Source organism: Cervus elaphus, chromosome 25 (genome assembly GCF_910594005.1).
Source record: "Cervus elaphus chromosome 25, mCerEla1.1, whole genome shotgun sequence".
In the NCBI taxonomy this organism is placed as follows: domain Eukaryota; kingdom Metazoa; phylum Chordata; class Mammalia; order Artiodactyla; family Cervidae; genus Cervus; species Cervus elaphus.
This window is the reverse complement of record NC_057839.1, coordinates 28,704,282-28,717,700: the sequence shown is the minus strand read 5'-3', so window position 1 is coordinate 28,717,700 and position 13,419 is coordinate 28,704,282. Positions and strand designations below refer to the sequence as shown.

General features: G+C 41.5%; 1 protein-coding gene across 1 annotated transcript in view; it reads left to right on the top strand.

Moving 5' to 3' along the window:
• Positions 1–11,285, top strand: part of ITGA2 (integrin subunit alpha 2) — a 105,465-nt gene extending 94,180 nt beyond the window's left edge. Inside the window, exons 25-30 of the mRNA XM_043887220.1 lie at positions 1,072–1,182; positions 2,119–2,223; positions 4,408–4,521; positions 7,527–7,616; positions 10,493–10,609; positions 11,044–11,285. Of these exons, the coding sequence (XP_043743155.1) occupies positions 1,072–1,182; positions 2,119–2,223; positions 4,408–4,521; positions 7,527–7,616; positions 10,493–10,609; positions 11,044–11,124 (618 nt within the window). The 3' untranslated portion in view covers positions 11,125–11,285. The remainder of the gene's footprint in view (positions 1–1,071; positions 1,183–2,118; positions 2,224–4,407; positions 4,522–7,526; positions 7,617–10,492; positions 10,610–11,043) is intronic.
• Positions 11,286–13,419: the final 2,134 nt, after the last annotated feature.

The window sequence follows — 13,419 nt, the reverse complement described above, 5'->3', positions numbered from 1 at the left end:
GTTTGAGTAACTTAAAGCTCATTATTCGTATACAAATATTTACTTTGTACAGTCATGCTAAGTAGTATACAAAAAAATATTTTTAAATCAATTTCTATTGGCTATTAGTTGGTAATTATTAAAGTTTGTTTCCAGTTATATAAAGAGAAATGAATTTGTGAGAGAATATTTTATAATGACATTACATAAACTTTGTTAAATAAAAAGGAAAGAATCCATCCACCAGCCTGTCATTTTATTTTTGTACATATTCTACTAATCTGTCAAGTGGTTACAACTCTATAATTTGGTGATAATTTGTATTCTTTAAAAAGTCCTTAAAGGAATCTTGATTTGTGATAATCTTGATAATCTTGATTTGTGATAATTTATGGAATTTATAAAATGTGCATGGTATTTGGCAGTTACTTCTTTAATGAAACATTTAGTCAATTAGTAGTAACAATAAAATAATATTCAAAGACATATAATAAGTATCAGCCTTTGTATGAAATGCTTTATATATGTTAACCCATTTAATTCCCAGATCAGTTATTAGATTGGTAGGATTATTATTCCTATGAGCATCCTTTAAAATGTGTAACCCCCCCAAAAAAAAATAAAAATAAAATGTGTAACCCCAATAGGGCATGAGCCGTGAACAATTAGGACAGACTTCCCACCAGTGAGAACAGAGGCTATGCCTGTGCATGACTTCTGAGTTGCTGACTATCTTTATTTTACAAATGAGGAAACTGAAGCGTGAAGAGGTCAAGTATCTTGCCTAAACCCCACTGCTATCAGGGGCAGAGTGGGACTTCATGCCCTGACAGGCCAAACCCACAGATGGCAGGTGTTTTTAACCATCTCCTAAGTCACAAATTGTGTACCAGTACAAATCATAGATGTTGAGATTTTAATGAAAGATAAAACACAAGGACTCCAAAGAGTCCATAAAGTAGTGACTCACTTCCATAGGGACTCAATCTAACTACTTAATAGTTGCCCATCATCAACCCTGAGGTTATTGATCACTTTCCTTGCAATGTGTGTCTGATGGAGCAGCAGTCAGAATGTGTTCTTACTACACAGGTGACGACGGGAAGTGTTCCAGTAAGCATGGCGTCTGTAATCATCCGCATCCCTCAATACACCAAAGGCGAGAACCCGCTGATGTACGTGACCGGGGTGCACACAGACCGGGTAAGGGCGGCCAAACTGCCTATAAAAATGCACACCTTCCATGCAGAAGCTCGCCGTGAGGTGGGGGTGATCATGGCTGCCATCTTATAGATGAGGAGCCGAAAAGATAATCCCTCTGAACCCTGGGTGCCAGTTAACTAGCCGTTAATTTCATATGAGAAGCAGGATATTGTCGTCAGAAATGTCTGAGTCTAGGGATTTACAGATAGCAGACATTATTATTTGCACCTTGTTCTGATCAGGTGAAGATCTGACTTTGTCAGAGCCCTGTTTATAGAGAAGTTAGCTGGCCGGGAAGTGAGAGGTTGAACCCATGATGGGAGAGTAATTGGGCCACACAGCTGCAGTCAGTAACTTGGTTTCAAGCTCTCAGCCTGGGCTTTTGTCCAGGAGTTGTCCACCCCAGGTGCTCATTTAATCACCTGGGTCGTTTCTCAAATCTGTGTGATGCCGAGGCCTACCCCAGGCAATTATATCAGAATCTCCAGGGCTAAGGCTCTAGCACTGGTGTTTTCCTTTAAAAGCCGTCCAGGTAGTTCCGATATACTCTAGCCAAGCCCCGTGGTTGGCACTTAGCTAATGCTACAGAAGCATTACTTTTGTGGTGTTCATGGGTGACTACAGGGAAGCAAAAGCCTAAACTGTTCCACAGGAAAGAACCCAAGTGAAATCACTCGTAGTCAGTTGTTATTGCACATTTCTTTCATCACACGTGGACTGTTAAGAACCGGTACCATGCCGTCCAGTCACATCAGAAGGATTTGAATCCTTCAGAATTACAGTAGTGATGTACAGAATTGTGGCCAGGTCAGCACAATGAAGGGGCTCCTGGGAGCCCTCCCCTGCCCCAACACGGGACAACAGGATTTCCTAACAAGTTGAAAACATCATAAACCATCTTGCTTCCGAAGACCAATTTGATGTCCTTCTTTGTAGGCTGGTGACATCAGTTGCAAAGCCGAAATAAATCCACTGAAAATAGGACAGATGTCTTCTTCTGCATCTTTCAAGAGTGAAAATTTCCGGCATATAAGAGAATTGGTAAGGACAGGTTAATGGGGTGAAAATTTCCTTGGGTGATTCACTGTTTGTTTTCCCTGGAAATTGAGGCACTTCTTTTTTCCTGCCACCACACATGTGGGAGAACTTTCCTGTTTTGCCTTCGATGGTCTGTGTGAATCGAGAAAATATACACTCAAAACCAGGCTATTGGCATTATCACTTATGCCATTATTATAATTTCATGAAATCAAAAGGACCCCATGTCAAATGAGTTTTGTGTTGTGTATGTTGGAAACCCTGCAAAGAGCTGGGCAGAGCTGGGCAGAGCTGGGCATGTATGCGAGGTAAAGCCTCTCTCACCTTTTCCACAGAATCACTCATGTCTTTATTGAGCTGTTAAATTTGACTCTGGCAACCCTTCTCTGCTTTCCATATTTTATTATATCCTGCTGCGCAGCTATATGCCACTTTCTTTGGGAAAGAGGCTTGTCTAGTGTCTAGCATGGTGCTTGGCACATTATTAAGTATTCAAATACATAAACATTTAGCAAACAGTAAGATCAAGGCTTCCCAGGGGGTTCAAGGGTAAAGAATCTGCCTGTCAAACAGCAGACGTGGGTTTGATCCCTGGATTGGGAAGATCCTCTGGAGAGGGAAATGACAGCCCACTCCAATATTCTTACCTGGAGAATCCTATGGACAGAGGAGCCCGTGGGCTGCAGTCCATAGAATCACACATAGTTGAACATGACTTAAGTGACTTAGCACTTGTACAAGATTAACGTCAGTTCTCCTCTATGAACAACGTGGAAATTCTCCTGTTTTCCTGTCATTGCAATTGTTTTATTTCATAAAGGATGGGAAAACAGGAAACTAGGGAAATGAAACAGTTTCTTAAGTAACTATAGTGTAATTACAGTGTAAATGTGGTCTAAATTTGAACAGAGGTATGTAAAAATGCCCAAGAGGAACTCACCTCAGTGTATGCCAAAATATGATGTCTCTTAGAAGTTTCCATATTTTTGTGAAAATGTTTGATTTTGTAAAAATGGCAACTTCCAATATAAAGCAAACGGAACACAAAAAACTACAAAGAAACTGAAGTTCTCTAGAAATCTAACAGCTGACCACGTAACATTTACTGAACATTCTTCTTTCTAATCATTAACCTACAAATAGGCACATGTATACTGTTACATAAATGGACCAAGCTACCTTTTTTCATTGGCCAATATATCATCTTTTAACAGGCTTTATTTTTACAGTAGTTTTAGGTTCACAGCAAAATGAGTTTAAATTACAGAAATTTCCCATATACCCTTGCCCCCACACACCCACAGCCTCCCACAGTATCAAATCCCCCCTATTGACACATCATAATTACCCAAAGTCCATGGTTTACATTAGGTGTACTCTTGATGTATAGTCTATGAGTCTGGACAAATGTATAATGACATGGATGCACAATTATGGCATAGAGTAGTTCACTGCCCAGAAACTCCTTTGAGCTACACCTGTCATCCCTCTCTCCCCACTAACCCTTCCTTGGTAACCATTGACTCTTTAAAACTCAAGGAATGCATCTTTATCATGAGGTTACTAACTAAACTGAACTGAATTTTGTGTATATACACGAAAAAGTGAAAGTGTTAGTCACTCAGTAGTTGTCTGACTCTTTGTGACCCCATGGCCTGTTGCACACCAGGCTCTTCTATCCATAGGGATTCTCCAGGCAAGAATTCTGGAGTGGGCTGCCATTTTCCCCTCTAGGGGATCTTCCCGACCCAGGGATCAAACCCAGGTCTCCCACATTGCAGGCAGATTCTTTACCATCTAAGCCACCAGGGAAGCCTTTTGTGTATATATATTCAGTAATAAACTAGTACACTGTTGATAAACATGAATTATTTCTTTTGTTTCTCTCTCATCTATAGTAGTGCAATAAATAGGCTTGCTGTATTTTTCTGCACTCATTTATGATTATTTCCTGAGGCCCTCTATACAGATGGGAAATGGCGGGGCAAAGGATATGTACTTCTTACATTTTGAGGCAAAGTGCCAGAATCTCTAGAAGGGTTATATAATAATTACTCATAGTTAACGAGACTGCCAATTTCCCTAGATCCTTCCCTGGGTTTTATCTGTCTTTGTAAAATTTTAGCATTTCTTTTTTTTAAGCTCATACTAACTTCTCTTCTTTTATCATTGACTCCAACCTGAAAGAACTGTAGAACTGCTTCATGTAGTAACATCACATGCTGGCTGAGAGACCTTCAGGTGAAAGGAGAATACTTCCTTAATGTGTCCACCAGGATTTGGAATGGGACGTTTGCAGCAGTAAGTATCAGCTTTATTTATTGGGTTTATGGATAGCAAGGAAACGTAAAGCTTCATTGTAAGTTCACACCTCTTGACAAAATTAGCCGGTGGCCCAAAGCAACCTTACCTTGGAAGGCAATATGCTTCCATCCCTTTCCAAGGCTTGCCCAACCTGGCTGTGCCTCTGAATCCCCTGAGGAGCTTGTAAAGCGTCTGCTTCTTAGACAGGCCAACCTACCACAGCAGAATCCCTGGAGTGGTGTCAGGATCCCCTCTGCTGTTTGGGGTGCGAGGGGCCACCTTCTCTGTCTGCCTCCTCATGCTCTTCCCTGACCATCTGGTCTCCTCTGCCACACCCAAATCAAAGCCTGCACATCCCAGCCTCATTCCTGACACCCCCAGATGGCTGCTGATTAATCTCAGACCACCTGGACCGACCTAAGGATCTGTCTTCCTCGAGCCAGATAAACACTCTGCTCTCCTGTTCTTACCCCTTGTCTCATGAAATCTCCAGTGTGCTTACAATTTTTTTAAAAAGTCATTTCAATCTCATGAAAAGTTCAAAGAAAGTGCCAGAACAATGTCAGGGTGTTATTCCATCAGCAAGTGTGACTTGGCAGTAGTGATATCTGCTTCCAATAGAGATTTCGGAAGCCAGAATTTCAATCTGGCTCAGAAACTGGAAGGATGGACCAAGCTCTTTAAATCTGACTACATAAGCAGCGAGTTGTTCATTTTACTAACACTGGCTCTAAGGCAAAATAAAAATTAGTCTAAAATCTCCAGGGAGCCTTGTAGCTCTAGGTGATTTTAAAATGAATAAATCAGTCCTTAAGGTGCTTACCAACTGTATCCTATTCCCTATTTTCTAACCACTTCGTGATGTCTCCAACAGACCCCATTCCCTGCTGAGGAGTTTCATGTAACATTGGAGAATTAGCTCCCTCCAAACTTGTCCCTGGAACAAAAATATAAGCAATATTCTTGGATAAAGAAATAACAGAAGAGCTGTGAAAGGCAGGGGAAATTTTGCTAGAGAAGTGGAGGAGTGAGGAGTTGGGTTTTCTGCTTGTTTGCTTGCTTTTGGTTGGTTTTCTCGTTAGTTGCTTTCCAGCCTTCAGGACGCTTCTGAACACAGTAAGAAGCAAAGCAAGCAGTTATGCCACCATCCCAGCTGCTGCAGATTGCCGCTGAGCTTTACCCATTGGATCTTGGCTCCTTGGATTTGAGGAACAAATGTTTTCATAGTAATCTTTGCCAGCTGGGAAGGAAAACCGTTGCAAATCAAAAGGCAATCGCTCCAACTCTGTAAAATGCATTTGGTTTTTCTCAAGTTTGTTTAAAGCTACATCATTTTAACTGTAAGACTTTTTAAAGTACCTTCCCAAGGTTTTCAGAAGCAGCAGTTTCATTTCTGGGAGCAAAAATTTGAAGCAGTGTTATTATTTATCCTGAAAAACACTCATAGGAATTACTGTATATCAAGGCTTATACATCTTCCTCCTCCATGAAAGGTCAAATGTTTCTCCCCACCTTGTTTTCGGCTATTTCAACAGCCAAGTGGATGTTCAGACTACCTAGGAGACCCAGTCTGAAATAGGAATCCTATTTCCTGTATTAGAGCCCATTAATATAGCACTTTTTGCCCTTTTTCTGAGGCAGTGTAAGTCAACATTTCAAAGTAATTTCATCACAAAGCGATTGCTCAGACCTCCAAATCAATGGCATGCTGGCTGCTCTTTGTAAGGAAAAGGCTGAATGTTAGCAGGTGTGTCTTCCCGCTCCTGAGTATGCATGGCTCGCCCACCTCCACTCGTCAGCCGTGCAGGGGACCGTGCGCCTGTGCAAACGGCCAGACTTGGGAGGGCAGATATATCTATCGGTGCTGTAAGGAAATGCTTTCACCTGTACTCCACAGGGACTATGAAGTGAGCATTCACTGAACTGTTACTGCTTTTCTAATTTAAACCATTGTCAGTACTCTTAATGTTCCCCAAATAATGTATGTTTGAGAGACCAGTGATCAGGGTTAACTTCTGCTGCAGTCTTCCATCTTGAGAAAATTAAGAAGACTAATCAGAGACTGAGCCAGTGGAAAAGAAATAAATTGCTCACTTTTTGGATATGCATTCTCTTCTTCTGGCTCCCAGATATAGTTTAGCAAATTACCTCATGAAGTATATTGAATCATGTGCCCTGGTAACCAGAAAAACTCAATCCTAGTAGCCAGAGCATGGGAAGGCAGTTCTCAAATCCAGGCATTTTATTTCGTCTCAAAATAAGCATCAGTCCCAATATTTGATTATAGAGAAAACAATTCAGCAGTAGTGCATAGCTTTTTCTGTAAGTGCATTCAGGAACACATGTAAAACTATTTCATTTTTGGAGGTTAGTAATAACATCAGCATAAAATGTATGTCCTTCCAAATGCCTGCCCCAAATCCAATATTTTTGTAGAAATACTTAAGAAATCTGAAGTTATCACTGTTATATAGTGCTGACATAAGGTTTAAGGTGTCGGCCACTGACGTGTGGTCCTCAAACAGTATTATTTTATACATGTGTACCCAGAGGAAAAACTCTCTTCTTTTTGAATCTGATTTTCTATTTCATTTTGTGACTTAGGCAAGTATAAAGTTTTCAATTTTCTCTCATGTCACAAACTTAAGTTTTTAAAAGCCTAAACTATGATCTTTCTCAGTTAAAAACTTCAGTTCTAAACCTTTGTTTTTCATCCCTGTTTTCAAGTTAAGAGTCGTCTGGAGAGTTTTAACAAGCTGATATCTAGACCCCACCCGCCAAGACTCAGTTTAATTTGCCACTGCAGGGCCCAGCCACCCACAGGGCTGAAGTTCCCGCGTGGGGTCCTGTCATAGCAGTGATTTAAGCACGCAAAGATGTTTGAGTCTTCAGAGTTGGCATTTGCTCTAGTCACTTTCCACAAGGAAATAAATAATGGACATGTTGTTTTTTGCATTAACTTCTGCTAGGATAAAAATATACTCTTTATTCTTATGTTCCAGTCAACTTTCCAGACAGTACAGTTGACAGCAGCTGCAGAAATTGACACGTACAACCCTCAGATATACGTGATCGAAGAAAACACGGTCACGGTGAGTGCTCACGTCCCTCCCTGTGGGTCGTGGAGTCTGACAGGCATTCCATTTCTGACAGTTCATAGAACAGTCATTCTTCTCACCTACCTGTATATAGAACTATCTTAGTGAAACTCTCAAAGTCTAATGTTTATCATGTTGAGTTTTTTTTTTTTCTTGAAAGGCAAGGATTTATTAGGGCCCCTGCTGTAGCAGGTGGGGAGCAAGAATGAGTTAACAGATTCCCTTGCTTGCTCGCACCCTGAGAGGGGAGCTGTTTTTTCTTATATGGGGTGAGGGTAGCGGGGTGTATCCAGGGGTCGGGCTGGAGGGGTGGCTCAGATGGTTTGCCCACCCCTCTGCCAGTGCTGTGCACAGGGGGCATGTTGAGCTTTTGACAAGAGTGTTTGCTGCTCAAAAAAGCCCAGTTATGTACTTGCCCTACTCCATGTCCCCACGTTGGAAAAGTTGAATCAGACATGATGATCCCAGAGAAGGCAGGATGCAAGGGGTTCCATCTGGCTGTGGCTCCCTTCTCGCTGCTTCGGACCCAACCAGCACCTCAGCTCCTCCTTTCTGCTCATGCTTACACTAAGTAATCTACATCCTAGGCCATGAAGTCTAAGTCATGCTCATCTGAATCATACATAGTATTTCAGAGTATTTTAAGTGCTGAAGTATGCTTAATAAATAAGGCATTTATTAGAAGGCTGTTTTTTTAAAAGTAGTACTCCTTACAAATGATATTGACACTGTATGACACATCCATTCATTAGATCTTCAGTCTAGAAAACGATAAATGCTTCTCTTGATTTAAAAAAAAAAAAAAGGTTTGGCAAAGAAACATATGTTCACAGAAAACAAAGGCTCACTATTCCAAGAGTGAGCTGGCATGGAACAGCCTTCCTTTGCACTGGAACTCTGCTCAGAATACGCTGTGTTTAGATATAGCAGGATTTCCATGCTCAGTTAATCTGCTGGCAGAGACCTGGGCATTTTCCTCCCAATGCTTTTGTTAGGAATTGGAAGCCAGTTCAAGACTCTGCCCCCAAGGCCAGCTGGGCAGCTGGCCTCAAGTCCACTGCTGCAGCCTATGGACTTGGCTAAAATGCCAATGACCTTGCGAACCCTGGACTCTCAGTGCCTGCGTGTAGCGCTCACAGCACTGCTGTTCCACTGCTGTCCCAACAAAAATGATTCCGCACAGCATGCTTTTCTGCTTCTAGTCTAGGGCTGTCAGCGAAGGCCCACACCCTATCTTCAGAGGCTGGAATGTGGAAAGCCAGAAATGGAGCCAAAGGAAATGTGGGATTCAAAATCAGAGTGCTATGAACTTAGCCTGAGGGGTTGGGAGAAGGAAATACTCTACATATGTTAAAAGTTCATTTCAGAAAAATGCAGTATTCAGACAATACCTGGACCTCTGCTGAAATCTTTAAGAAAGCTGCACTAAATAAATGTGTTAATGAAAAATTCAAATTAACGTCAATGAACCTTTTGGGAGATTTTTCTTTTCATGGTTTTCTCTGCTCAATACTGATAATAGAGGCTGACTACTACTTGTGTCTATAAAAAAAGTTTTTTTTAATTCAAATACTATTTTAGATAATTTTTAAAGTTTTTGGAATCCAAAGAATAAACTGACCTATCCCTATAGGTAGATGAATGATTCTTAGATTTATTTGAATTCTAAGCCTGCTTAAAAATCTGATACAAAAATCTTGTACTCATGGTTCCCTAAAGATCCATGGAGCCTGGATTAGGACGTTCTAAAATAGACAGAAGTAGGGATATAATGACCACTACACAGTGAACTATATGAATTTAGTTATTTTATTCCTAAATTTATGAAACTTTATTTTAGTTCTTCAAAATCCAAATTAGAAGAACTATAGTCACCAAAAGACCAGACTAAAATTTAGCCCAACTCATAAATTCTTTGGTGAAACGCAGCTTATCTCTCATTGTAATTCAGTGTTAAATTCAAGTAAGTAAGTTAGGTTTTCTCCTCTCATTTGGTTCCAAAATGTAACTCTTTTAAGAATATTCTTTGTGGAGGAAATGGTTGTGATCTTTCTTCAATTAAAAAAAAATACAGCATTACTGTTAGAACTTACAGCAGCCATGCTGATGTTGTGGTTTAGTGGCTAAGTCACATCCGACTCTTTGCAACTCCATGGACTGTAGCCCACCAGGCTTCTCTGTTCATGGGATTCTCCAGGCAAGAATACTAAAGTGGGTTGCCATTTTCTTCTCCAGGGGATCTTCCCAACCCAGGGATTGGCAGGTGGATTCTTTACCACTGAGCCACCAGGGAAGCCCAAAGTCACAAAGACTGACAGAAAATGGACATTAAGAATCACGTGTAGCCTCAAGGGCAATTTGTCATTGAAAATGCCAGCTTGAGTCTTGAGATATTACTTCTACTTGTTAACAACTCATTATCAAATAATCTTGAGTGAGAGTAAGTGAAATCAACATTTTAGGAACCCAATACAAAATTGTTGTTTAATCACAAGGGATTTGGGTGGTTAATTTGTTGACTCCCCTCCCCAAGACTGGGCTCCAAATGCTTTCACTTGAATGGATGTCAGAAACTGAAGTTCCTATTTCATAAATGATTAAAGCATCTGAGATTGTCAGAGATGACTTACCTGCTAAGTACTGATGCAATTAAAGGAAGAAAAGGGGAAGACTTGCGTGCTTTGCCTGTATTTGCAAGCTCATTTTCTCTGGAGATTCTACTTCACAATGTTTAACTGAGGATTGCGATCATGAGGAAATCACATCCCCTTTCTAGACCATCACTTTTAAGATTAGAGGATTTAACTAGACCATCTCACTTTTTTTCCCAGTCTAAAATTAACACAATTGTTTTGTATATATACTTACAGATTCCCCTTACGATAATGAAACCCCATGAGAAAGTTGAAGTACCAATTGGAGTGATAGTAGGAAGTGTAATCGCTGGAATCCTTTTGCTATTGGCTCTGGTTGCAATTTTATGGAAGGTAAGAACTGTTTCGTATTTTAAAATATGAGGGTCCTAAAGACCTCTGTCTTCCAATTTTCTTATCACAGAGCTGCCCTAAGTTTTATGTTGTAAGAAAAAAGGAAATGCACGTTTGTTTGCATATTCTCACTCAAGTTTTTGAAAACAATCAGTAAGGATTTTATCTCCAGTGGTCGTGACCCCTTTACCCCAACCTTCTTTCGTGCTGACCCTGAATGTTTTGTTCAGCTGCAAATAAGCAGACCCTGAGAATTTTTAACTTTATGCAATTCATTCATCTCTGGGTATCAATCTCCTCCTCGAAGGGCTGATGCCAGGTCAATATTCTGCACAGCCACCTCCCTGGAGTGCCCCGCCTCTGGGGGCGGGTGGTGGGTCTGGGTCTCATACAAAATAAACCACAAGTGGTAACATTTTCACATCATCTTACAGCTTGGATTCTTCAAAAGAAAATATGAAAAAATGACCAAAAATCCAGATGAAACTGATGAGACAACAGAACTCAACAGCTGAATCACCCAGCAGCTCCCACCGTAGTGGGAAGGGGCAGCAGTACAGCCAGGGGTTACTAGTCACATGAATGGATTTTTTTTTTTTTTTAAATCCCAGGGTAACTTAAATAATGTAATAATGAGAACTGCAGGTCAGTTTGGAAAGAAATTGTGAGGGGATCGGGAGGGCAGGGGTACAAAGGGTAAAAGACTTATATTATATGGAGGAAAACGTGATCTTTACGCTGGCTGGTCCAGAGTTTACATTATCATGTACATTGCATCTGAAGCATGACATGTTTCCAAACTGGAGAAGTCTTAGAGAAAAATATAACCTTTGGGGGTGGGGGAACCCAATTATTTAAAACAACTGTTTTTAAACAAGTGGAAGTAGTAGGTGTAGATACATCATTAGCTTGGATTTTGATACTGTTGGAGAAAAAAACAAGATCTTCAACTTTTGCTGCTTGTCCAAAGTTGCCACAGAGGACATTTTCAGTTATAATTTTGTTTATAAAGGAGGTAGAACTTGCTGTTGTCAGCCCACAGCTGTTTTCCAGAGTCCTGTTTCTTGTGATGATGTGCTTGTCAAAACATGCTTGATGACTGGTAGAGCCTCCTGCAGAGGAAGTCTCTTAAGTGGCGGAGGCTTAGGGGCCTAAAGGGTTTAGAGGCCACAGCACTAACTTTTGTTTAGCATCTATAACATTTATAGTAAAATCTTGTCTGCTGGAGTCCCCGCTGGGAAGGAGGAAGACATTTCCTTTCTCCTTTAGGATGAAAACTGGCTGACCTGGCTGGTACCTTGTGAGTTTTTGAAATTTGAGTCATTGCTTTGGAATCCTTTCTGCTTCCACAATGAACCTCTCCCACATCCTGGTGCCCCCATATTCTGCAAGCCCACAGCTGCCCACCTTCCTCTCCAGGAGCCCGGAGTTTTCCACCCTCCTGGGACCTCTTGTCCAAACCTCCACTCCCAGGGCAGGGGCTCGTCCCCAAGTGTGAGGAGAAAGTCATCCGTTCCACTTCCCGCACTTGCGTGAATTACTGTATAATCCCCTTAACTTCAGGGAGCTGTTTGCAGTTATTGCTAAACATGTAAGAAAAATTAAGCCCAAGTGAACTTCTAATTGTTGATATTTCAGGCAGGGTAAACAAGGTAAAATATAAACAATCTCAGGAATTTGCAGGAAATTACAAGGAGACCTTAGAAGCTACCTAGTAAGCACCTGCTGTGCTTGTTTCTGGAGAACTTACATTTCCAGAAGAATGACTTCAACCTGGGAGTTTGCTCACTAGAGAGTCTCAGGCCCCAATTCCTGATGATCTTATTTAGTCATCAGATTGGGATGAAGCCTGATGACCTGTATTTTAACAAGCGTCCAGGTCCTTATGATGTCAACGGGCCACCATGCGGACCACCACCCGTTCCTCCTGCTGTAACTTCTTTTCTCTGTCGGCTTCTAGGTTCATCCTCTAGGAGGGCCTGAGAGAAAAAGCGCAGAGGCAAAGGCTGTGGGGACTGTTTTCTGTCAGAAAATACATACTTAACGCTTCAGACAAGTCACTCAGCCTCTGAAACTTCAGCGTCCTCATTATAAGATGGGGGAGACTGGGGTGGAGCTCAGTAGTGACACTTTCAACTTTTAAAAACCCATTGTCTGGGTTTCTTATAACACAAATAGACAATCCTCCCAGAATGTGACAGAGGTCAGGAAAACAGGCATGAGCCCGTGTGTGCCTGTGATGCTAGCGCAGGGCTGTCTGCACAGTGCCGGGATTCATTTTGCGTCTGACGAAACAAAGGGAAAAGAAACACTTAGCAATAAATTGTCAGGGGCTTATAGCAAAAACAACATGGTATTCTCTACATGTTGTAGAGCCCAATTCTTTTAACAGCTGTGTGGACTCAGACACTGTTTCATTCCAAGGATTGTTTTAAAAAAAGAATGGAGGGGAAACTGGTCATTACGTTGATAAAGACTATTTAATAAACTGGGTAACTGCTGTATATATATATGTATACTAGTTCTTCAAAGTAATATGCTAAGAATTCCAGCATGCCATCCTCCTTTGCCTCTAAGCTTCCTTAGATAACACTAGACGGAGGTCATGTGCCCACAGCAGGCTGGCGAGCTCCGGCGGGCCTCACCTTAGATGAGTCGCCTTGATGGCACGGTTTCCATGAAGGAGCTGGGTTACTGCAAATAAGTCAGCCACGCGTCTGCACCATTTATCTCGCTGGGCTGGGGTCTCTCAGCCCCGGCACTACTGACACTGGGGACCAGGTAACTCCTCCCGGGGGGGTCCTGTCCCG